The sequence below is a fragment of the Temnothorax americanus genome, unplaced genomic scaffold (assembly GCF_048541705.1).
Source record: "Temnothorax americanus isolate GAGA-0224 unplaced genomic scaffold, ASM4854170v1 Scaffold59, whole genome shotgun sequence".
In the NCBI taxonomy this organism is placed as follows: domain Eukaryota; kingdom Metazoa; phylum Arthropoda; class Insecta; order Hymenoptera; family Formicidae; genus Temnothorax; species Temnothorax americanus.
Genome location: NW_027509741.1, coordinates 436,434 through 463,451, shown reverse-complemented (window position 1 = coordinate 463,451; position 27,018 = coordinate 436,434). Strand labels below are relative to the sequence as shown.

Here is a 27,018-nt window from a genome sequence, read left to right as displayed (position 1 = left end):
GCCGCGGCGTTTGTCAATCGGCGGGTGTTATAGCGCCTGTTGTACTCGTCTGAAACAAAAATAAAAAAAATTGTCTTATTCTGTATAAAATTACACCTTCGGTGAACCTAAAAAAGAAGGCAAAAGTGCAAAATTGAGGAAACGGCAGGACTTTAAATAAAAAATAGCAATTTTGACAAACAAATTTTTGTTTTGTTTATGCAATAAAAATTGTTTAATTTAATTATATTATTAAAATTTTATATATATATATAGGTTCATCGACGAGAGAATTCATTTATCTACATGTATGCACAAGGAACAAGTCGATTGAGCGAATAGTTTTTGAGTTATCACGCCAGTTTTGGGTATCGAAAAGTTATAATTTTTGGAAACTTTCAGCTGTTTCTTGCTAGTCTGCTATTCCAGGCCCATACAGCAAATCCTCTGCCTCCTCATAGAATTCGTTTAATTCAATTTGCTCTTGTCTGCGAGCCATTCGAGCCTCCTTAGTGCTGCTCAGACTGCGACGCTCCTGCCTCGTCACCTGTTCGGCATCATACGTATAGGCAAAAAATTTGCATTGCTGTCCAATTTTTATGTCAAGTAATTCTATTAACTTTAAAATTGCAAAATAGCCTTCGTTGAAAACGCCAGAAGCTATAATGGCTGCGATCTTGATGATATTTATGCCTGAATTCAAGTGCTTTGGAGCTAGACGCCAAACGGTAGAATTAAAGCTCTCATTAGCATTTTGTGTGTGTCCGCCTAAACACCTTTCTAGCAAATCTTTCCTTGACAGATCTTCATGAATTAGTAGTAAATGCTTTTGAACATTCGGATGAAGCGCAGGCGGGTGATCGAAGTGTTTGTCTGTATAGTCTCAGCAACGCGCCACTTACACCAGCTGTCAGCTCCTTCCGCAGTTGATAATTTTCTAGCTGTGGCACTCTCTCCTAATGCAACTCTTTCTTTATTGTTAAACTGATTTCTTTGGAATTTTCTTTTTGGTGGCTTAGATGCACGAGTATTGCTTCTTTTTGTTCCTTTTGGATACATTTTTGCGTTGGAAAACTTCCGCACGTGCCGAAATTCAAAGCACGACTGGTCGTTAAAAGCAAAACCGTCCTTATAAATATTCTTTGTGCTATACTTACATAAACATACCCAAAATATATACATACAAATACTGTCTCAAATACTCGACTCGAAACATCTGCCTTATTATATGACCGTACAACAGGTTAAAAGGCGGAGCTCACCGCGCGTTCTGACCGCGCGCTCGTACCTGCGTGCAGTAAAAAGGTTGTAGCTCTGTTAATATTTCGAATTTTGATATGTAACTTTAGGAACATATTTTATGTCACACGTGCATAAAAAGTGGCCCATTACGCACGCGACACGCGCGTAATAGGCCACTTTCCACGCACTTGCAACATAAAATAGGGTATGCAACACGTGCGTGAAGTTGAAAATTCCCGGGTGCGGTGACCGCACTCGCCTTCGGCTCGTGCGTCAACTTTGCACCCGTGAATTTTATCTTCCAGCACTTGTTGCACAAATAACTATTCTAAATGTACTACTATTGATTAATGCAAAAAAAATTTTTTGATTTTTTGAATCGGTTACACGAGACTCCCCCCTTAAGGCCCCTTTGACGCGTCGTGTCGCCGGGTTTATAGTTAGGGGCCCGACAAGGTTGATGAGAATCTGGTCACGCATGCCCCGTCTGTCAGTAATTCGTCATCTAGCAGGTTGCTTTTAGTTGCCCAAGAAAATAGGTAGTTTGATCATAAAAAAGGAATGTGAGGAAATCAAAGCTCACTTGCCGATAACCGTCCGTGCTCAGTTTATTTATCCTTACCTTAAGAAATATCTTAAACGTTTAATAGGAATTTCCGCGAAAAAGGGAAATCGTGGAGTTCGCAGGACGTAACAGCAGAATCAGATATATCTGGAGATGAAATTATCATAGCTTTTTATAATCTTGGAGATGTCTGAGATATTCTCATGATATTTTGCGCAATCAGATATTCCGTCATTCAGACATCTTTTAGATATCTTGGAGATATATTTTGCTGTGTGGGAGCTAACTGTGAATCGGCCATATATTTGAATGCAAATGTTATTAGAGATGTCTTTTTCAAAGATATAATGTGATATCGAGTAATGATGTCCTGTAGATATTCTGTGAATATCTGAAAATAAGATATCTTAGATTTGACTTAAAATTGTAGGCATAAAGATATCTGGCTATATCTCAGATATATTTTGCTGTGTGGGAATTTGCATAATTTGCATCTTTTGGAAAATATGCATAAAACATATGAAGCTGATTTGAAACGCAACATAGAACGATTGGTGAATGAGATCTGGCAATAAAAAGTGGAAATGTTAAAACGCTCATTAAGACATGTAGAGGATGCCTTAAATAACTATAATCCAGTTATTTGCGAAAATATTGTTACTATTTTACGTATTTTCGCTACTTTACTCGTGTCAATTTACGAAAATGAGAGATCTTTTTCAATATTATGTTTGAAAACCTATTTGCGATGCACAACTTCGGAGAACCGTTTAAATGAATTGGCGCTCATGAATCTTTATACGGATTTAACGCCGTTTTTATTGGAGATGTTTTAGATAAAAATGCTAAAACCAACTTGAGGGCAATCATTTAAATAATAAAGAAAAAAAGTAAAGAAAATTAATGTAAAAAAATAAAAAGTTAAAAAATATATAAAAAAGTGTAAAATATGTGTAAAAAAAATAAAAAAACAAAAAAAATTATAAAAAGTAAATTGGGATTAGTAGTGTTATCACGTCCTCGTCGTTGATCCTGGAGTAAAAGCTGAACGTAATACTAAGAAATATATTAAACCAAATAATTTTGCCGAACTCCCCCCCCCCATATCGGCGTCAGGATCTGCTAGTGATCGTAAGTATATAATAGAATCTGACTCGTACTTCGAAGAATATATGACTCAATTGTCAGCATGGATGTATTGAAGCTTATGTAATGTCAGACAGCAGTTTAACGTATAGTTATATGAAATGTCAAACAGGTTGGAATGTAAATAATAAAAAATTTTATTTTATCATTTTTGCATAATTATATCTATTTATGCTTATTTGAAACTATTAATGATATCGTGTGTTGAATAAATATTATTATACGTATATATTTAGTTACAGTTGCAATAATTTCAAAAAAGAATAAATTAAATTTTTGACAAGTTATCTATACTTTTATATGCTTGGACGTTTTAACTATATCGTATTACAACTACCGTATCTCTGTACCTGAAAATCATGGTAATCGTGGACAACATGTATTACGAAGAATTTTATGCGAACTATTCTGATTAATATATATCATACTAAAATATATTAATATCTATTACAATAAAATATAAAATATGTTTGATTAATTTTACTAAAATATATAATAAAATTTCAATAATTTTTCAAAAATTACCAATTTGTTTGATAATTTTTATCACATTATTTGTAAAATGTCTTTTGTCCTCTTCTAAAAAGGGCATGCCGTAGGTATTGTTGTCACTTTTCCGCGATGCCGATTGGTTCTCTTGCTGCGCTTACTTCATTTGCAGCTGTCATTGTATATTTTGACAGTTGTGTGTATCAAGGGTTAATAGTGTAATAGTAATAGCATAATGTTAAAGCTAAATAGCGCGCGCGAAGCGCGCGTCTGTATAGTGTCTAGTATATATTTAAAAAATTCTTATTGTTACACCGATAATATTTGATTGGTTGCCAAGTTGTCTTACATTTGTAGCGAATTTAATTGTAAAATATAACAAAAAATTCTCTCCGTATAGTCTGCAGAAATATAAAGATTTTGTATTTGATATCGCGGTAAATAATTAAAATTTCTATAAATATAATTACATGTAATTTACTCTTTTTTGTTGGTTTGCATACATTTCTGATGTAGTTTTTTTATGGATGTCTATTAATAATTACCATACTGTATTACGTAACAATCAATCACGTATTTACGTAACCAACTGATTGAATGATTATTCTGCACGCGAATGTCGTCATTCAGTTTCAACAATAATAGTAGTAGGAAGTAAATAGATACTGCGTACTATCTACAATATACAGGTACATATGTTATTAATTACTTATTTATGCATCTTTTTCCTCTTATTTTTGTGACGGTACAGCTAAGTTGTTGAGAAAATCTCAATATTACCAGTGTAAAGTTACATAAAGTAATATTATGATAACGCTATTATCTGGAAATGAGGAGAGGGGGAATGCTACACTAGACATGCAGATACATTTGGTCTCAGGATCTGATTGAGAGACCACGCGAGAAGTTTTGCGCAACAATGTTGAGTCGCGTCATTTTCCTGATTTGTTGTATTTTAATGGGTGATATTGTGATAGCGTCGAAACCATTGTCGATTTTAGTGGTAGAGACTGTTCCGTCGCCTAGTCACCACGTCTGGACGGAACATTTGGTTAAAGGACTACTTCGCAAAGGTCATCATGTACACGCAGTCAGCATATTAGAGACTAAAGTCAAGGGTAAACTTGCGCAGAATTTAACATACGCCGTAAGTAGATATTATAGGAGACTCGAAGACATTCTGAGAGATATAAATCGATTATTTACAAATCATAAAACAAATGAGAAAAAATATAACTTTTATATTTTAAATGTTTTCTATCTTACGCGTAAGATCAATGTGCATTCGGCGATGTTAATTTGTCACATTTTTATATGTCCTCTCATGTATAGCGTAAGGGTACTTATTATTTTCAGGTTTTTGATGGTCTAATGGAAACTTATGATGAATCTTTTAATTATGACCCAGTTGAATGGGAGAAGTACAGCGTATTTTATGGGGCATATTTTATGTATCAGTGGGGTATTCACGCATGTAACACAATGATAAAAGCTAAAGCAGCGAGAGATCTTTTGGAAATGACTCAAACAGTCGAGTTTGACGTTATAGTGCAGGACATTACTTTATCCCAATGTTTCTACAGCCTATGGGAGGTAAAGCAATCAACTTTAATAAATTCTAATTGATTAGGCTATTTTAAAACTGCAAGCAACTTATCAAAGTTGCCCTATAAATCAAGTTTGTTTGAGTAACAAATTGAAAGTGTCTAGTTATTGCTCATATCAGCGGTAATCTTCACAATCGCTTCTTATTATTTGTTCAAAACGATGATGAAATACGATTTCATCAGAACATCTCTGATGTAGAAAATGTGAAAAAATACGTGAAATATTTCGTGGCGTTCTCTGTACAGATAAATAGGGTAATAATCGGGAAGTTACTAAAACTATGTGAGTAGACAGGCCGAAATGACTAAAACATTATGTTGTAGAAAAAATCAATCATTTTTATTAGCACATAGTACGAAAAAGATTTACATATATAAATTTATTAAAATAAATATTATTAAAAAGATATACAAGAAAATTGTTGTCGTATATTTTGGATGTAGTATTTTAATAATATAATGTTGCGCTCGCGGAGATTTTTTCTTACAAACTCGGCAGTTTCTTGTTGCGCATTTTTATAAATAATTGAGAACCTTAAATTGTTATTGCAGTAACACTAACTTAACAAACAGGTATAACAATACACGGAAATAATGATACCTACCTCTGCACAAAGCGATAGTTTATTTTTATATAAGTATATTATATTTTTGTAGTTGAAGTTTGGAGCGTTCTAGGAGCAAAAATAAAAAATTTTCTTTATCTTAAAAAATTATAAAAAGAAATCTATTAATATATAAGACAATAAAATTCTAATAAAAAGTTTATTTAAAATTAATAAAAGAAAATAAACAAAGTGTGTAAGTAGAAACTTGCACATTGCTTCTTCATAGTTTTTAAGTGTGGAAGTAGAAACTTACACATTACTTCCTCATAGCTTTTAAGTGGGCAAGTAGAAACTTGCACATTTCTTTCTCATAGTTTTTAAGTGTGCAAATTATAAAGAGTGATGGCAAATTTCGCCTATTTTTTTTACCTCAAATTTAAAACTTTTTTTCATGGCAAATAGTACTATTAGATAAAACATTAATCCCAGTAAAAGTTCAAAATGAGCATAGGCACGGTTCTGAAGATTAATACAAAAGGGTGAAATCTGTGAGAAGCAAGGGGACTCACATTAAAAAAGCACCTCAATCTGTGAGAAGCAAGGGGACTCACATTAAAAAAACACCCCAATATGTGAGAGGCAAGAGAACTCACAGTAAAAAAGCAGCCCATTCCGTGAGAGGCGGTGTCAAGTTTTACTTCAACTCCATCTATCTCGGGGAATTTTTATGCTAGATGCCCAAGCAGCATTTTGACGTCCGCCCGACGTTAAGATAAACACACTTAACGTTGGTATCCAACGTTTTTGCTACGTCGTTTCAACCCTCTTTTGCACTAATTTGGGGAATCAAATTTAGGTTGTACCAACGTTGGAATCCGACTTATATAAGTTAAATTGAGGTTACATTTTTTCCACCAGTTTTAACGTTGGTATGTAAACTTTGATTTTGTACACTCTGCTAGACCTGAGGTTATTTTTTCACAACGTACATTTTAGGTGTAGTTTTCGTGCTTCTATTCAAACCATATGACGGCATTGGTGTAATAAATGTATCATAATACGTACTTATCAATTTGGCACAAATAAAATGGCTTTATAGGAAAAATATAGTTTGCGCAGTCTTTGATACTATTGTAATTTTGCCATAAATACACGAACCCAGCTCTGAAATTGTATAACAAAACCCACTTTATTGATAAATGTGGAAATGATAGGTCAAAATTAGACGAATCCTTTCTAAAATATTCCAATTTACTAAATATTCTAATAAATAACTAAAATTTTCCAAAGTGTAGATTTTAATTTTTTTTCATCAAAATTACTTTTAAGATAAATATGTTGTCAAAACTTTAACAACAGATATTATATAAATGCTTTAAATTGTTAATAAAGTGCGTTAAAAAATTTAAATCTAAATATACTGGAAAATGGCGGATTATTTGCCTTCCTCTTTGAGGAATGAAAATGGCGAAGTCAGCGTTCCACACTATATCAAACTTTACGTAGTAAAAGGTGCGATAAATTCTACTAAAATTTGTCTTTTTGTATAAAATAATTAACTTTTTCCGACTTTTCCAAACTAAGTAGTATACCACTGTAGGCAAAATTGTACCTATATTGACTAAAAGTCTTAACAAGGTCGCCAAACTGACTTAACATGTCGATAAAGTATTAATTAGTTGAAAATTCTATACTAGATTTGCGAATGAGTCGTATATCTTAACCAAATCCGACCTATGCAATACCATCTATATGGTGATCTAGAGCATGGTTATGGCAGCCGTGCAGCCGAGCAAACGCGCTCTCGAGCTGTGAACCGCGCGAAGCGCGCGCGTTGTTTCCCGACGACGCGACGATAACCGCGTGAGATGAAATGGACCGGTTCGGCCGTGGATCGTCAACATTCGTCGCATAGTCCTCATAGCTCACGCACGACGCCGCGAATTGCCGTCGACGATGCCCGCTTGACGCAGCAGTAATCTGCTCTACATTTTTTTAGGCAGAATTTGTTACCATTTCTCGCGATTTCTTAACGTCAGTCAGAAATGACCACAGGCGACATTTCACAACGTTAGCGTTTTACAACGTTTGATAACAAAACGTTGGTTTACGTTGGGAATTACGTATTGAAGTCGCTCGAAAAGTGTAGTGCAGAGTATAACGTCAGGCGAACGTTAAATATCTTAACGTCGGGTAATAGGACTTAAACTGTTTCGAATTTGACGTTGGGAAAGTGATAAAAAAAGCACGTCGTAATTTTAACGTTTAGACAACGTCCAAAAAACGTTAGTAATTATAAGTTACATTTTATAACTTTCTTGAACCGCTTACAACGTTGTGATTAGTATAAAAGTAGTCCTTAGTCGGAAAGTTAACCGAAAAATGCTGCTTGGGTGAAAACTAGGGTCATATTTGAATCTGGTGTAAAAAAATCCATAAGAAACGATATGTTTTACTTTGTTATTTATATTTTATTCCTTGATATAGACACTTGAAGAGTTTCGTGTATATATATATACTTTCATGGATTATGGTGAAACCATCACTTTCATCCCTTCATATCTCCGGAACCGTGCCTATGCTCATCTTAAAATTTCTCTGGGATTAATGTCTCATCATATAGTACTATTTGGCATAAAAAAAGTTTGAAATTTGAGGTCTAAAAAATGGGCGAAAAAACAGGTCTTTTTGCCATCACTCTTTCGAGGAATCCGTACATAGGAAGCAAAATGTGCAAGTTTCACATTTATACACTTTTTAATTATAATGCCAATTTTTTTTTAATTTTATTATATTCTTCAGTCTTTTTTTTCTACCCCTATATATTTTATATATATAATTCTTTAAAATTTCATTAATCAGTTCTTAAGTTACAGTCCGGGAAAAAATGGAAGAGATCTGAACAGATCTCATCAGATCCAATCCACTCAGATCTGGTTTGATCAAAATATTGGCCCTATCTGATCAGATCCAATCAGACATGAGTAGATCTGATCCGATCCTAAAGGATAGAGTCAGATATGTAACGAGAATAATATAATCTATTATATCTGCTCAGATCCAATCAGACATGAGTAGATCTGATCCGATCCGGTGTTCATCCACTGCAGAAAATTGTTGTTTTCAAATGTTATTTTTTAAATGTGCCACTTTATTATAAAAGTGGACTCTACGATACAAAAGTTGTGCCGTTCCACGATTTACATAACTTGGCGCAACTTAGCACGACACTGCCGTGTCTGATACCGTTCTTATACCACTGTTCATCAAATTTTAAATACGAGAATCAGATTCCGTTGGATGCCATCTATCGGATACTTTGAGATGCAACATTATGATCTGATCATATATAATCTTATATGACTTAATAAGTTTATATGTAATTATATTATTTTATTAGTTTAAATTATAAGGTATGTTTGCAAAATATTTATAATAAATTCTAAATATGGTGTCGAAATTAACAATTATTATTAAAAATTGGCAGAGATTATATTTATTATATAATGTTAATGTTTCAAAAAAAATTGAGAAAACTGTTTTCAATATAAAAATTAATTGATTTTTTGACCAAAAACCATTTAAAAGCTTTCCCTTTACAGAGTTAATATTATATTTGATATAATAATGTCCAACATTGGGTGTAAAAATTAATAATGGACGATTTGAGAACGAAATTTTTATAAGTTCTATACTGGCGAGATCTGCTCAGATCCGGCAAGATCGGAAGAGATCTGATTGAATCAGCAACACAACTTTGAAAGCCAAGATTGGTCTTATCTGGTGAGATCAAAATATGTCTGACTAGGTCTGCTCAGATCCGGCAAGATCGGAAGAGATCTGATTGAATCAGCAACACAACTTTGTAAGCTAAGATTGGTCTTATCTGGTGAGATCAAGATATGTCTGGCTAGGTCTGCTCAGATCCGACAAGATCTGAGGCATAATGTCTGCTCGTACTTCAAGAGATCTAAAGCAATCAGATAATGTCCGATTAGATCGGAAGAGATCCGATTGGATCTGCGATTCAATATTGAACGGTAGCAATGGTCAGATCTGGTGAGATCGGATTATAGTTCAGCATATCTGGCTGCATGTGATTAAATATGGCCATGCAGATCTGGCGAGATAAAATTGTATCCAATCAGATCTGATTTTACTTGAATTTCAGATCTCGTTGTATCTTATTTTATCAAATCAGACATGGTCAGATCTCCTCCATTTTTTCCTGGGAGACGTTTGAAATTTCTAAGAATCCGCAGGGAAGAGTGGTCCCATACCGACCGCCTAAATGGTAAAGGCCATAAAGTTGTTAAAAATAACTTCTTTCGACAGGTTTAAAGTTTTACTGTCTAGAGTGATCATTTCTCTAAACTTTCCGCCGGTTGATAAGGTTTATGGGTGTCGTTCTGAGAGATACAGAGAGTAAAGACAAAAGTCTACGTTTTCGACAAGCTCAAAAAAGGTGGTCCGAAACCGACCTCCACATGGTCCGCAACCGACCCCTTATTTTTTTTAACGAATCGCAAGAAAAAGTAAAATTTTGAGTTCTTATTGTAATTTGTAAATAAAACATGATGATTTGAAATTAATTGAAATGTTTGTTACTTTATTCAAATACATTTTAATGCTTTTTTAGGAAACAAAAATGAATTAATGAGTTAATGAATTAATCAAGGACTATGGCTTAATTTGTTTTTGTTTTCTTCTGTTTTTGTTTTTTATTTTGCCGTTCTTCTTTTGCATTTTGTTTTCTTTTTTTTCTTCCTGTCTCTGCTGCATTTTTTCTTTTTGTTGTTTTTTTCGTTTTTCTTTTTTTTCTGCTTTTGTTCCTGTTTTTCTTTTTCTTTCTGCTTTTGTTCCTGTTTTTCTTTTTGTTGTTGTCGTTTATCTTCTTTCATTTTTTCCAATGCACTTCGTGCATTTTTTTCTTCGGCAATTTGTTTTATCTCAGCGTCAGATGTCAAAATCGCTGTTCGGCCTGGCTTTCGACCTTTTCTTTTTTTCAGACTGCGCGGCGGAGCCTTCGGGAAAGGTGAAAGCTTTTCGAGACTTGAATCGAGGAATGACGTTGATGCGCGCAAAGTTGATGTGCCGAATGATATGTTTTCTTCTACTTCTTGCTGTTGGTGATTTTCTTCCTCTTCTTCTTCCTCAATAACATCGATTTCATTTGGAGCTTCATTCGGATTTGCTCGATCCGTTGTAGCACTCGGCATGAAATCGATTTCCTGGAAGATGTCTGAGTCCATTAGCCATATTCCCGTGGCTCTAAAGTCGGATTTTATGTTGACTTCATTTACGGCTAGCTCCAATGCACGTATGGCCACTGCTGGGATGTAAAATATTTGCACGACGCGCCCTGGATTCATTCGCATGAATGTTTCAAATTGCTTGTTAATCGCAGTTTTGAATGGACCAAATACGCTGACATCCAATGGCTGAAGGCGATGCGAGCAATGAGGTGGGAAGGATAAAACATGAATTCCACTGTCTCTGCAAAACTGCAACGCTTCCAAAGAGCGATGGGATTCGTGATTGTCCAAGAGAAGAAGCACAGGGTGTTCACGATTACAGCGAGTGAATTGTTGAAAACATTTCAAAAATTCGACGAACAATTTTGCATTTATCCACCCGCTGAAATTTGCTCCTCCTGTTGCGTCTAATGGTCCGCCATTCAAGAAATGATCTTGAAAACGTGCATGAGGAAATACAAAATATGACGGTGCGCGGATACCAGTTGCAGATACAGCTTGGACCAGTGTCACTAAATTTCCGTGTTTGGCTGAAGTATTGTATTGTAAGGATACTTTATTTACCCCAAAGGGCCTTAAAGGGCGTTTTTATGGAACGTTCCCAAACCATTACTTCCGGCGTTTTGAAGGAACGTACCCAACCCTGTACACGCTCACCCTTCATCCTCTGAATTTATACAATGCTATATTATAACAACCAAACCTTTTCAATCTGTTAATCTTTTAACTCTTTTAAATCCGAAGGCTAATCCACCAACATCACACTCTAATTATATTTGTCGTGAATCTCGTCCGACTGCATTCTCCTCCAACCGCCTCTATCCTCCTCCCACTTCACCTCCCTTCTGTTTATCTACATTCTTCTATTTGTTAATACAACTACGTTGCCCCTCATTCTTTCCTCTCTTGCTCTCTCCACCAGCTTATGTCTGTATGCTTTCTCTTCTAGTGTTAATTTCTCGTCGACACCAATCTCCCATCTTCTCCATATCTCATCACATCTTTCTATCACCTCTTCCTTGTCCTCTTCTTCTTCCAATTCCGTGAAAATTACAATCTTTCCATCCACGCCAGTCACCTTCCACGCTTTTCTTATCAGTATATCTCTTCCTGTCACTTTTTCCATTATCGCTTCCAGCATCTCCCTTCTTTCTTTTGGCCCCTCTCCTGCCACTCTCCTCCAGATCAGACTCTTTTTCCTCTTTTCAATTTTCTTTTCTCTCTCTCTCTTCTTTTCTCTCCACCTCCTTTTCTCTTTCCTCTCTTCTTCTTATCTCCTCCTCTCTCTCCTCTATCATTCTTCTCAGCCTGCTCTTCTCTTCTTCCTGTTCCTTCCTTCTGTCGCTTTCCGGCGGTCTTCTCTATTCCTTCTCGCTCTTCTCTCTTCCTCCGTCACCTTTTTTCTCTGCAACCCTCGTCCTTCCTTGGTTATCTTGCTTAGCTTCCCGATTCTTCTTGTCCTCACGACTATTATCAGTCCCTTCCATGATCCTTTCCCCTGAGTCTGTCGATCCCTCGCTCCAGTCCTTTCTCCATCCCTCGCTCCACCTTTCCTTCCCTCGTTCTTCCTTTTCCTCCACCATCCTCTTCTCCTCCACTTTCGGTTGGGTTTTTAGCATTCTCAGTTCCTCTTTGACTTCCATTTTCGTTCGTATTATTTCCTCTTTAATTTCGTGCCCGATTTCCCTTAGCTCCCTCGTAATTTCCTTAATTCATCCTGTCTCTTCCCTCTTTTGTGCCGCTCTCTGTGCCTCTTCTTTGTCTGCCAGATTTTCCTCCATTCTATCCGCTTCCTTTCTCCTTCGCATTTTCGAACCTACTCTCCTATTCTTTCTGCGATATTGCTTTTCTGCGATACTGCAATATATTCTACCTGCCTTGCGTTGCGCTTGCAGTCCTCTTTCTCGTATTCTTTCTCGTGCCAGGCATGCACCGCCGCTCTTTCGACTTTCAGGCCGGTATTCATAGTCAAATCTTATATCTAAGACCATCTTAAGTACAATCTTAAGATGTTATGAACCAATCACAGAGCCGCATTAGCATCTTAAGACATTACTTAAGACAGTCTTGAAATAAGATCCGACTATGAATACGGACCTCAGTCGTGCCACCCTAACTTGTCTATCTCGATCGGTCCTCTCACTCACCGCGTTTCCACTGCAGCGACCCGCGCCATTTCGCCTTCTCGCGTGCAGATGTCACTTGCTTTTGTGTCACGCCTCGTCGTTTCGCAGTAGTGCCAACCCGCTCTTTTGGAAGGGCCGGCACTCCGCGCCGCCTCAGCGTCCCGCAGTAGTGCCGACCCGCTCTTTTGGAGGGGCCTGCACCCCGCGCCGCCTCAGCACTGATCAATCTCTGTTCCGCGCACGTGTCTCTGCTCTCGCGGCTCGCGCATGCCCCTGCTCCCTTCTTCCTCTTTTCTTTTCCGGTCACTTACCTCAATTGTGTTCCTCCCTCTTCTCTCTTCTTCTCTCCTCCCCTTGCTTTGCTCCGTCCTAACCTCTTTTCTTCCTCTCCGTTTTTTCTTGGTTTACTTTCGATTTTTCTTGCCCTCCGGTCTTTCTTCAATTGTACATTTTCCTCTTTCCTTTTTTCGGGGTTCTCTTCATTCTCTCTTCATCCCTTGACTCCTACTCCGCCTGCACTTTCCCTTATTCCTTCTTTCCTTTGCGGAGCACCCGTCTTCCTTCCTTACCCAACCGGAAGTCCATGTTCGGCTGAAGTGATTTGCCCAATTTGTTTTTGACCACAACGTGAAATTACGCGGACTGTTTTGTGCACTGTAGAAATGCCCGTTTCATCAACGTTCCAAATGTCGCTTGGTCCGACTTTGATCTCGTTCATTACTGCAAAGTAATTCGCATAAAAAGCAGCAACATTCGTTGGATTGAATGCGCTGGCTCTGGCTAAGCTCGTCACCTCGGGTTTTCTCAGAGATAATTTTGGGTGTCGGGACATAAAACTACGATGCTACTCCAAGCCGGCCATTTCGTCGCGATCCCAAGAGTGTGGATATTTAACTTTCATTTGTTTCGCATATTGGTAGGCCAGTGATCGCGCTTGTCTCGATGTAAATCTGAAATAAATATCTGACAAATGAGAAAGATGATGTTCTAAAGAAATTTTTTGTTGTGCGTTGAGCACCTACAAGAACAAAAAAAAAAAAGAAAAAACCAAATGTAATATGCCTACATGAAAAATGTAAACACAATTCAAAACTTACTGTTTTGAAGCGATTCGTCACAATGTTTATATTGTCGACATTCACTTCCGTCGGTCGCTCAGTTGTTTCCCCTTCTTCTGGTGAAGTATTTTCATTATTTCCACTACCATACACACACACACACACACACACGCGCGCACACACACACACACACACACACGCACGCACGCACGCACGCACGCACGCACACACACACACACACACACACACACACACACACACACACACACACACACACACACACACACACACACACACAACACCATTAAAAACGCCATTAGAAAAAATAATAGTTTGTTAACAGTCGAGGCCTGCTTCGTATATTTATGCGTATATAATATTTGCGCCTATACTAGTATATGTAAAAAAATTCTAACAATTGTTTCTGCAATTTGTGCCAAAATATATACTATTCTTTTGCATTAAAACTTGTGTTTTTTTACAGTGAATATTTCAAAAAATATTTTGGTGCAAGTTCATTAATTTATTTATATTTAATATGTTTTATATATACACTTGTGTTCAAATCTTAGCGTTTCTATTATGTTCCGGGTTCTCCTACCATATTATGCTGACTCCTTAAATGTACCGGAACACGGTGTCGAAAAAGTACGTTCTATTTATTAAACTTATGTTGTTAATAACTTTATAATAAACAATGAACGACGGCTAAAACCTTTTGAAGATTTTTTAGAAAGGTGACCTTAACACTATATGTCAAAGTGAAGGTCATTGGAGGTGGGTCTTCTAGACAGTAGTTTTTCCAATTTTTTGTTATAATTTTATTGTTTTATACATAAATCTACTTTTTTTTTATAATTTCTTTATGGGGAAAATTTTAATTTTTGCTTTAAGATCTGCTCAAACTTTAACTAAATTATTATTTTTGCATTATCTGCTAATAAAAGTGACGACCTTTTCTGCAAAATAGTATTTAATTTATTTTATTTTGTTTATTACAAAAAGAATATTTATTTAGTTTTAGCTTTTTTCATTGTCTGTAGTATTGTTTTTTCAGATTGCTAAAGGCAAGCCACCCATAGTAGGCTATGTTCCTTTTGGTGCTATACCTTATCTCAAGGATTATATCGGTGGTCCAAGTTATCCGACTGTTCGATCTTACACACATGCAGCCATTGCAAAACCTGAAGGTTTGTGGCTGAGAACGTGGAATACTTTATATTACATTGTGGATAATCTCATACGACATTACTATTTTTTCCCTATTATTCAACGACTTACTGAAGAATATGTAGGCCATGCAATTAGACCATTGCATAAAATAGAAAGAGAAAGTATAAATATTGTACTAATTAATAGTCATTCTGCGTTCGAATCTGCAATACCACTGCCACCGAATACCCTAGAGATTGCAGGATTGAATGCTCAGGCCGTCAAACCAATTGCCGGCGAGGTAATCGTGACGTATCCTGAGGTAAGAGAAATTATACGAACTCTGGTTCGCGTTATATATTTTATATTATGCATTTTGAATTATGCAAGGGGTCCTATTTAAGTAATGCATTTTAATATCTCTTCTGTAACTCGTCATAGACAAAAGATGCATGTTGGAGAGGGCCACATGATGAAAATATAGACTTAACCTTGAGTAACCTTTTCAAGGTCAAGTTAAGTTAGAATAAAATCACCTCAAATTTTTTAAATAAAACCTTTTATTTTTCATGTCAGACGTTTTCAAAACACTATAATAAAACTTTCTTTCGTTAAGAATTTCTTGAGACATTTTAAATTTTGTCATGACATTTTTAATATAAAATATGAAATATCTCGTAAAGTACGTATTCACTTTTCGATGACTTTACCTTGATACTTTTATACGTAGAATAATAAAAAGAATCGAATAATGTTATTAATTTTAAATTTGCAATTCTGCAAAATTAAAGGCGTCTACACAAAATGCAATCAATTTTTTAAAATAATTATTTCTAATTTTTTACAACAATCGAATTCGCCATAAATAAAGTAACAGATGTTATAGAGACTCACCCGAAAGCCAAAGAGAAGGAGAGTATTACAAGCCATAGCGAGGAAATATAAATTAATCGCAATAGAACGAATTCAATATCAGAAGCGAAGTCAACGTGCTTATCAGGACGACGGTTTAGAACTTTCTAACGTATAAAAATTATGAAGAGTCATGATACACATTTACCAACCGTGGCAAAATAAACAGTGAGAAAAATAAAGGATAGACAGTATAAACATAGGGACATGTGAAGTCACTGAAAGAAAGGCGCATTACCAATGAGCATGATTTACAATTTTTCAAAAACAGAAGCATAAGCATGATGAAGGAAATCAGTGTCAGTTTGCAAATTGATACTGTTTTTTTGCAGTCTGATATGAGTCATTTCCGACACCGATCTTTTTAAAGCAAATCTCTCTCTGTCAAGAATCTCGACGTTTTCCCAATCAAATTCATGGTCAAAATTAATTCTGTGCTTCGTAATAACTGATAATGTTGTAGTATTCCAACGAATGTGATTTCTGTGTTCCGAGATCCAAGTTTTTAATTGTCTCTTAGTTTGTCCCACATATGAAGCGTCACAATCCTTGCACAAGATTCTGTACACAACATTCTTATTAGATTGGATAGGGAGAACGTCCTTCTGAACCCGAATGAATTTATTTAATTTGTTCAAACTAAAAAAAGAAAGATTAATGTTGAGATCTTTAATGACATTTTTAAATCTTCCTGCCAACTGAGGAACGTAAGGGATCGTAAACCATATGGGTCGTGCATCACTCTCAGTACTAGAAGACGAAGACGATTCCCCACCGCCCATACCCCTGTTCATGAGATATTTTATCCTAATATTCATTGTATCAAAAATGAAAGACAACGAATACCCATTGTCCAAGGGTGTGTCAATAATAAACGTTAGATTTTTTAAATGAAATTTAGGATGTGATAACAAAAATGCTCTATCTACCATGCTCATAATTACGTCTCTTTTTTGGGAAGCAGGGTGTTGCGACAAAAAATTAAGGTATCGGCCAGAAAAAGTAAGTTTGTGAAACCAGTCAAAATATAAAAAATTATTATCATTAATGATAGTCACATTTAGAAAATTAAGTCTATCACCCCCGATGTCAATAGTAAATTGCAATCTGGGATGATAAGAATTAAAAACTGTCAAAATAGTGTCAATGGAATCTTTCGGTGCCGCCATAGCAACATCGTCTACATAACGATAATAAAACGGTAAATAAAAGTTTAAAATCTGCAACGCCCTGCTCTCCAAATCTTGCATCACCAGATCCGCAGCAATGGGGGACAACGAAGAGCCCATCGGAGTACCAAATTTCTGTTTGTATAATTTTATTGAACAAAAAATAAGTTGAGTTTAGGACTAATTCCAAAAGGCCTTCAAAAACTCTTCTTTTGGGATCTGACAATTAGTCGCGATGGTCGGCCATCTTAAAGACACGCTTTGAATCACAAGTTCAGTAGGTATATTGGTGAATAAGGAGACCACATCCAGCGAAATCACGAAAACTCATCGCTAATCTTCATCCCGTTTAGTTTATTCACTAGCTCGAAGCTATTCTCGACATGACTGTACAGTTTGGGAAGGCTCTCAGAAATAATCCTATGTAAAAACTCAGCTAATGGGTATGTTGGACTGTCAATAGAAGAGACAATATAATCCTCAGCGGGTTTCCGGGTTTGTGAATTTTTGGCAATCCGTAAGCCCTCGGTAAAATCCCGTCACTGCAAAGTAACTGTTTATATCTAATTTCTGATATGTATTTACAATTCTTCCATCTCACCAGAACGTCTCTAACATTCTTAGAAAGAATACTATCGTGAAATTCAGACGTTTAACCAGTGCATTTACTTCGAAACTGCTTAAAATTGAGATCCAGCGGACGTATACTGACGCGCCGCCTGAGAAAGTGAACGTCAACTATGTCGTTACGCTCGGTAACAGTACACACATGGTTCGTGTCCGTGCTATGGTTCGTGTCCGAACTACTCAGATGGAGGGGATATGCTGGTCGCGCAAGCCCCTCTTCTGTCCGTGTATGTACATACATACATACACTGAAAAAACTGTTCGACGCCACCTACCGACTGTATATCAAAGCCTGTCGAAAATCACAAGTAATTGCTGCCAACGTTTTTTGGCGTGATATACCACAATTATAAGCGCTTCTGCTTGAAATTATGGCAACTCCTGCCATAGTGAGTCTAACAGCAGCGACCTCAATGCAGTGACAGGGGTAGCCACAACTTTTAGTAGAAAAAGTAAAATCACTGTCGTCTGCAGCAAATATAGCACATCCCTCAGATGCCAGATGGCGTTTCCTATCAAGAATGTGGTAGCGCCTGCCAAGCTCATTGTGGTAATTCCTACCATAGTGTTTTCGACAACGCGCGTCAAGTTTTTTTGGTTGCTTTTACTGAAATACGTGTAATAGTTGTTAAGGCCTTCACACACGAATCGACGGAAGACGTAAGACGTAAATCGTAAAGAAATCCACCGATCAGAGTCGACTATTCTCCTCTTCTTCAATTTTTTTATTAATTAATTTTTAAATTTTTTACTACTCCCCGCCTGGCAGTGTCCTCGAATCGGATCACGCGGGAGTATTAACGGCGATCGGCCGCGAGGCTTCACGCCACTCTGACACGCTTGGCTCTAGAACACCGTGACCGCCGGGGCACGCGCTCCGCCTAACCGAGTAAGTAAGGAAACGATGAAAGTAGTGGTATTTCACCGGCGATGTTGCCATCTCCCACTTATGCTACACCTCTCATGTCTTCTTACAGTGCCAGACTAGAGTCAAGCTCAACAGGGTCTTCTTTCCCCGCTAATTTTTCCAAGCCCGTTCCCTTGTCATCTATTTTCTATTGGCCAGGGGGGAGGAGGGGGTAAACATGACGCGAGGAGTTAGAAAGAAGAAAAAGACAGCATCAGAGGGGGATGGCAGTGACCGAGATGAGACTGACTCCGACTTGGGGTCGGTGTTCGAATTTGAAGGAGCATGGATGGACAGAATGAACAGACAAGAAAGCATTAGGGGTATTCAAATAAGTTAGAGTTTAACGGTTTGACAGGTTATATCGGGTTAAAGTTGGGTTAAAAGTTAATTTTCAAACTTTTAACCCAAAGATTAATGTAATAGGTTAATGAGTCACTTATGTATTTTGCATAACCTTAAAGAGTAGCGCGCCCAAAGTTAATTAATTAACTTTTTACTCGACTTTAACCCGACATAAACCTGTCAAACCGTTAAACTTTAACTTATTTGAATACCCATATTATTACAAAGCTGCAAAAAATTCTAGGGGGGAGGGGGTGTAAAAGGAGGTGGCAAAGCTAAAGAGAGAGAGGGTAAATGAGATTAAGAGACTGGAGAAAAAGATGAAGATGAAAAGAGATGAGTTAAGGGAGGAGATGAAAAGGAAGGAGACAAAGTGTGAAGAAGAGAATAAGAAGCTGCTATGGAAGAAGATTCTCAAACTGGAAAATGGAGGTGGTGGAAGGGGGAAAAGAGGAAGAAAAATCTCATTCCTGGAGTAAGATAGTGAGGAGAAGAAAGAAGACGAAGACAGGAGTAAAGGAGACAGCTTTGGAAGTCAAAGTGCAGGAGCTACTGGATTGGAAACAGGAGAATCAGGAGTAGAAAAGAAAGAGAAGTTTGTGAGGATCAACGGCCTGAAGTGGGACGGTAGAAATCAGCTGCAAAAAGCAAAGAAGTTTCTCCAGGAGAAGTTTAGTCTGGGCCATTTGGTCGAAGACGCTTGGTGTGAAAGAAAGTCAAGAGAAGGGGGAAGACTGGGTGTTCAAGTGAAGGACCTGGCAGCAAAGATGGAGATACTAAGAAGGAAGAAGGTGTTAGGGAAGGAGCCGATTTTCATGGATGAGTTGCTATCCAAGGAGGAGGAGGAAATTCAATGGAGACGGAGAGGCATCGCGAAGGTAGTTAAAGGATGGGGGGAGCATATCAATGTCCGATTCAAGAGAGTTTTTTTGGTGGATAGATGGTTCAGTTGGAGACAGATTGAGAGAAAAAAATATATCTCGCTGTTGAAGCAAACGGAGGAGAAATTTTGGAGTAAAGGAGGAAGAGCAAAAAAAAGAAACGCCCGAAAAGTCGCGGCAGAGACAGCAGGAGCCGAGAAACCCGAGTCCCGACAAGGTTAGGGGTTAGGGGCAAATTTAAGATGGGGTTCTGGAATGTAGCCGGGCTTAAGGGAAAAGGGGTAGACTTTTGGGAGTTTATAAGACAGCTGGATTTTGTTAGTATGGTGGAGACTTGGATAAGGAAGGATGAGGGGAAAGTTTGGATAAGGAATTTACCTTCTGAGTTCGACTGGCACGTGCAATATGCGGTGAGAGAGCAGAGCAGAGATAGGGGAAGTCGGGGCATAATTATTGGAAACAGAAAAGATGTAATGATGACGGAGGAGGTCGACGACGGTAGGAGAGGCTTGGTGAAGTGGAAGGGACGAGGAGATAGTTACAAGTGGACAATTAATACGGTCTACGCTAAGGATGGTCCCGAGGAATTTAAGGAAGACATAGCTAGCCCGGAGCAGCAGCGTCCGGAAGAGTTGATGATAATGGGAGGGGACTTTAACGTCTAGACTGGAGAAGAAGGGGGGTTGTACAGGGATGGGGTAGTAGAAGGAAGAAAGTCTAAAGACAAAAAGCTCAGCAAGGAGGGAGCGTGTTTGTTAGAATGGGTACAGAAAAGGGGATGGTGTCTGGCCAATGGTACAAAACAGGGAGATGAAGAGGGAGACTTCACCCCCCCCCCCCCTAGAGGGGCGAGAGGGGCGTCGGTTATAGATTATTTGTTAGTTAACACAGAAGGGTAGAACTTGCTAGAGGAATTTGAGGTCAAGAGTAGGATAGAATCAGACCATATGCCTTTGGTGAGTGTATGAACGTCGAAAAAAGGCCTGAAGGGAGAGGGGAGAAAGGAGGAAAAAGGACAGGCAGAGTGGATAATACAGTGCTGGGACGAGGAGAGCACAAGAATCTTCGCTGAAAGAACGGAGGAAATTAGTCTGTCTGAAGAGGGTTTGCTGGAGAAATGGGAGGAACTAAGAGATAAGGTGAGTAAGGCGGTAGTAGAGAAGAAGGTCAGATGGAGAAAAAGGAAACTAGGTTACAAGAAATGGTGGGACAGAAAGTGCACCAGAAAGAAAAGAAAAGCAAAAAAAAGCTAAAGAGATGGAGGATAGGGGGTGGAAGCAAGGAAGCGGTGTTGCAGGTGAAAAGGGAGTTAGCGCAGCTCTGTGAGAAGAAGAAAGTAGAGTGGAGTAAAAGGGAAATGGAGGAGTTGAATAGAATTAGGACGAAGACAGAAGTCTGGAGATATATCAACAAGGAAAGAAAGGTCTGGGACAAGGTGAGTGAAGAGATATCCATGGAGGGTTGAAGGCAGCATTTTATGAGTGTGTTAGAGGGGACAGATGAAAGAATTTTAAGGGAAGGAAAGGAGAGGGGGTGACGATGAGGAGGACCTCACGGACAAAGAAATCGAAAAACAGATAAGGAGATTGAGGAGGGGGAAAGCGGCGGGGCCGGATGGCATAAAGAGTGAGGCTTGGAAGTCCTGCAGAGGACAGGTGAGAGAAAGGCTGAAGGAGGTGATCAAGGGGGTGTGGAGAGGTGAAGGTTGGCCGGATTTGTGGAAGGGGGGAGTAATCTTCCCTCTGTATAAAAAGGGGGATAAACAATCTTCCGCTAATTACAGGGAAATTACCCTACTAAGTACGGCCTATAAGATCTATGCGGCGGTGCTAGCGGAGAGATTGATGAAGGATGTAGTGGAGAAGCAGATTCTTCCGGAGACCCAAGCTGGCTTCCGGAAGGGAAGAGGTGTAATGGATAACATCTTCATCCCCTGAACCACCTGGTTGACAAGGAGTTGAATGGTGCTGGAAAGAAGATGAATGCCTTCTTTATTGATTTAAGGGGGGCCTTTGACAGGGTGGACAGGAGTGTGTTATGAAAGGTGATGGACGAGAGAGGGGTAAGGAGAGGACTAACGGAGAGAGTGAAGCAAATTTACCAGGAGACCCGTAACAGGGTTAGGGTGGGGGACAGGGAGTCAAGCTCCTTTTGGACGACAAAGGGAGTGAGACAAAGATGTCCTTTGAGCCCGCTACTGTTCTCCATCTTTATATCAGATCTGGAGGAGGAGTTGGCCGGGGGGTTGGTAGGAGGCATAAGAATTGGGCAGGGCAGGATTTGGACACTGGCCTACGCGGATAATATTGTTCTGCTGGCCAGAAAGGAGGAGGCGCTAGAGGAAATGATTAAGAGGCTGGAGAAATACTTGAGGAAGAGGGAGCTGAAATTAAACGTGGAAAAATCCAAGATCCTGAAATTCAGAAGGGGAGGGGGTGTGGAAAGAGAGAAAGACTGGTACTGGAAAGGCTAGAAAATTCAAGAAGTAAAGGACCTTGAATATCTGGGCTTGATACTGCAGAGAAATGGAGGTCATACAAAGCATATTAGGGAGAAGGTAAGAAGAGCAATGTTAGTGATGAAGAAGACATGGAGCTTGGGAGAAAGAAAGTTTGCGAACGATTGGGGGAGGAGGATGATGTTGTTCGACAGTTTAGTAGGTAGCGTGATGGTATATGGGGCGGAAGTGTGGGGTTGGTTAGAGCATGGTAACGTGGAAGGGGTGGAGGCACGGTATCTGAGATAGTCACTGGGCCTGGAGAGATGCACACCAGGTTGTGTGGTCTTGGAGGAAACCAAGAGGGACATGATAAGGATAAGGACGGCCAAGCTGGCGGCAAACTTTGAAGAAAAAACAAGACAAGGATATGGTCGAAGAAGATGGGTGGTGGAGTGTATTAAGGAAAGGGAGGGAAGAAGAACATTGACAAGAGGGAAGTCGGAGAAAGGGGAATACTTAAGTAGGTGTGGAGTACAAGAAGCGGATCTGGAACAATGGAGAGAACGGGAAAGGTATGTGGCTGAAGAGCTAAGTAATAAAGATAGAAGGCGACAAAAGGAAGAAAAAGATATACTAATTGAGGGAGCCAGATACAATAAACGATACATGAGGATCAAGGTGGCTGGGCTCCTAGAATACTTGAGGAGGAAAGGGGAGAGTGGTAGTCATAAAAGGAGGGCGAGGGTTAGATGCGGGAATGAGGAGTTTGGAAACAGGTACTGGTTGCGAGAAGAGGAAAGGAATTGTAACATATGTGGCAGGGAAGAGGGTGCTCTGGAACATCTTATGGAACGATGCGTATGGAAAAGTACTAGCAGAGTAGTGTTAGATGATATAATAGGCGAGAAGAAGACAGAAGGAGGTTACAGATGGCTTAAGGAGTGGGAAGATAAAAAGAAAGAGGAGAGTAGGAACAGAAGGGTTGCTCAGAATCAAGTAGGACAGGGGGTTAAGTTAGGTCAAAGGAGTGTGAGTGTGTGTGTGTGTGTGAAAGGGTCCCCCATAGGAAAGTCCAACCAAGTCCCCACAAAGGGGTGAAAGGATTCAGTATGTGAAAGGTCGCCTACGGCCAGGTCGGGTAGAGTAAGAGAAGCTTTGTAAAGGGTTGGGTACGTCGTACGTTCCTACAAAACGCTATTTCTGTAATTCTTTGGAATTGGAAATAAACCATACTGCTACTACTATTTCTTCTAAACCAATGCCGTCTCCTACTTTTTTCTTGCATAGAATTACTCAGAAAGACCTCCTCTACAACATATTAAAGTGGTAATAAAATCGGTGAAATTTGACCTTTTATAGACATTTACTCTAATTTATAACAGTTTTTGCAAGCGTTTATTTTTTATGTAATATAATGTATATATACAATATAACTAACCCAGACATGTATGCAGTTTGGAGTGTTTGGGTTGGTTATGTACGTATATGTAAAGATGTTTTTTAGACATGCATGTGTGCTGTGTAGAAATTAAAACCTATGTAAAAAATACATATGCTATATTTTTAATATCTATTGATAAATGAATAAATTGCAATCCCATTTTGTAAGATAATTTCTATTATTAATTATTAATTAATTTATATAACAATTAATAAATTGTCAGCAAGAGATAAATATTTCACGGAATATTTCTAAATTTAGAAACGTAATAAAAATATTTTTTATAATAATATTCTTTTTATAACAACAACTTCTAAAAGAATGCCGCATAAATCTTATTTAAACAAGCTTGATAATATAATTGTGTTGTTAGATATAATTCGTTAAAATGTATCAGTTACTTTCGATTATATTTTGTCATTAAGATTCATATTTTTTTGTATATTATCGAAATATTCAGTTCACCATTATTTTGCAGGATGTACGCATATTTCTTGACGGAGCAAAGAATGGAGCTATCGTAATATCATTAGGAACGAATGTGAAATGGAAACATTTCAATTTAGATACGGTTAAAACTGTTATACTGGCTCTGTCGAAACTGAAGCAGCGAGTGCTGTGGAAGTTAGATATTGAAGTGCCATTTGAGATATCGGAAAATGTAATGGTTATGAAATGGATGCCTCAAAGCGAAGTTTTATGTACGTTTCCCAGTTTCTATGAATGCACGAGAAACATATGAGACACATATTTCTACAAAACATTTGTTTAATTAGTTGTTGCTTTTCGTACATTTGTTTATTAACGTAAACAATTCTTTTAAACAAGTTTTGGCTAGAGTTCCGTATGCGACCTCCCTCCAATTTGAATCTACTTTTGCAGGCACGTAGTACATACTAAAAGAAGTTGAAAGCCCCAGTGCAAATTTGCGGAAATAATTATTTTCTTAAATATTTAAATTTTTGTAGCAGAAGAGTGGGGTAGAGTGCGGTAGGGTGGATTTTGCTTTGCGTGGATAGTTTTTAGATAGCATTGTACTTTTCTAAACACAACAATTAGGGAGTGGACCTCGCTTCCTTACAAGGCAAAACGAGGTCTTTTATTGTGTAATTTTACATAAGCTTTCAATTTTTCATGCGAAAAGAGGTTCAATATTGTGCACATGCAGTCAAAAATAAAAAATCTAGCAATATGATAAAAATTTGAATATTTAAGAAAATAATTATTTTCGCAAGTTGGCACAGAGGCTTTCGACTTCTTTTAGTACGTACTTACGTGCCTGCAAAAGTAGATTATAATTGGAGGAGGTCGCATACGGAACTCTTACCGATATTAATACAATAGGTATATATCTATTGCATTGATATACCATTCTTCTAAAAACTGCTTTGGGAAAAATGAGATTCATGATTATGAGAATTACTTACTTTTACGTTACCGGTTTAAATACCGGTTTAAATTGTTACTTTAATAACTAGTGTTTTAATAAAATATCAGACATACACGAAAACATCGCATAAGTATATGTACAAATATTTTGTGGATAGATTAGTTATTGATTAATTATAGCACTATACTCCAATGTTCAACGAGAGATTGAGGATAAAGTCTCTAGAGTGTGGCGTACCGTATAAATATGTAAATAGATGTTCTGTAAGCGGAGACCTGCGCGAGCAGACAGACGAGTTTTCGTCCGACCTACTCTCAATCTCTCGTTGAACGGAGTATACATTTTAGAAATAACTATAGTAAAAAAAAAAAACAATTTTGGTTGTATTAAGTTCATATAGTTATCTCGCAGTTATGTCTAAACAATTTTATTTTATTTCATAATTTTTTTGCACTTATTATAAGACAATTTCAGTTTTTAGTGTTATTACAGTTATATGTATATTATAATCTATATATAAATGAGATAGTAATTTTTATTACAATAATAAGAACATCTCGTTTTTTGTTTAAAAATGATGTATAACCAACAAAATTGTTGATTAAAAGTTTATTACATTAGTTTAATCGGGACATATACAGCTAATAAAATGTTTGTATTAATGTGAAATTTCCATATATATATATATATATATAGTTAAGAGTAAATATTTATTATAATATACTTTTATGTTTAGCTCATAAAAATGTAAGAGCAATCTGGACACATGGTGGTCTTTTGAGTGCGCAGGAAGCTATTTGGAAAGGCATACCAATGATTGTAATGCCTTTCTTTGGAGATCAAAAATCCAACACAAGAATATTAGTAGCTAAAGGCGTTGGCATATACTTGAACATTAAAACTTTGTCCACACAGTCCATATTACACGCAGTTGAAGAAGTACTTTATAATGAAAGGTATCATATTTTGATCATGTTTTAATAATTATTATTTAAGCAGTAAATATTAACAATATAGCTACATTTCAGATAATTACTAAACTCTAATATTTAATATAGTATAATCGATTTACAAATTCTTACAAAAACAATTGTTTATAAAATTATAGATTATAAAATTTGGTTTTTCTGTTTATGTGTCTTGTCGTATATTTGGCTTTTCCTTTAATTAAGATGCGTTTGTTAAAATGTAATTATTTATTTCTTTATTAATAGTAAAACTTTTTGTACAGTTATACGAGAAACATGAAACGGTTATCCAGCGAATTCCGAGATCGGCCAATACCGCCATTAGATTTAGCTGTTTGGAGTGTTGAATACACCGTCCGCCATCCAAATGGAACTTTAGTAACACCGCTGAGATCTCAGAGCTGGGTGGAACAAAATCTGATTGATGTCTACGCATTTTTGTTTCTTAGTTTTTTCATAATATTGTTAAGTATATTTTTTGTAATAAAGCTATTGATTAATTTTTATTATAATTATATGTACATTGCATCTAATTTACGCAAGAGTAAACAAGCGTAAGTCGTATTAAAAATTATTAACAGGCTTTGCGTGCTGTATATATAAAAAAAGTGAATATAACATAAATATCGAAAATGTTGTATTTTAATTGCATTAATATTGTAATTAATAATAAATTTTGTTATACTGATACTGAATTGTAAAATAAATGAAGATCGTGGTAAATATTAAAAACGTTTAATAAAAGATTTTTGATGTATAAAATCTCTTTTC

General features: G+C 37.3%; 1 protein-coding gene and 1 pseudogene across 4 annotated transcripts; one reads left to right on the top strand and one right to left on the bottom strand.

Moving 5' to 3' along the window:
* Window positions 1-61: 61 nt before the first annotated feature.
* On the bottom strand, window positions 62-3,352 carry LOC143904870 (uncharacterized; annotated as a pseudogene).
* A 919-nt stretch (window positions 3,353-4,271) lies between these two features.
* Window positions 4,272-27,009, top strand: LOC143904865 (UDP-glycosyltransferase UGT5-like). Of its 4 annotated transcripts, XM_077419835.1 has the most exons (7): window positions 4,272-4,568; window positions 4,778-5,014; window positions 15,073-15,205; window positions 15,302-15,489; window positions 24,368-24,590; window positions 26,016-26,235; window positions 26,511-27,009. In XM_077419835.1, exons 1-7 carry the CDS (start codon window positions 4,341-4,343, stop codon window positions 26,803-26,805), a joined length of 1,524 nt encoding a protein of 507 aa, XP_077275961.1. In that variant the 5' UTR covers window positions 4,272-4,340; the 3' UTR covers window positions 26,806-27,009. The 4 variants fall into 4 exon arrangements, with proteins under 4 accessions (XP_077275961.1, XP_077275960.1, XP_077275962.1 ...); XM_077419834.1 differs by having other exon boundaries at window positions 15,073-15,489; XM_077419837.1 differs by having other exon boundaries at window positions 4,401-4,539; window positions 15,073-15,489.
* The last annotated feature ends 9 nt before the right edge of the window (window positions 27,010-27,018 follow it).

Coding starts and splice junctions, on each gene's coding strand:
- LOC143904865 (XM_077419834.1), top strand. CDS start 4,341: ATGTTGAGTCGCGTCATTTTCCTGATTTGTTGTATTTTAATGGGTGAT. Junction 5,015..15,072: donor GTTTCTACAGCCTATGGGAG/GTAAAGCAATCA, acceptor TTGTTTTTTCAG/ATTGCTAAAGGCAAGCCACC. Junction 15,490..24,367: donor TAATCGTGACGTATCCTGAG/GTAAGAGAAATT, acceptor ATTATTTTGCAG/GATGTACGCATATTTCTTGA.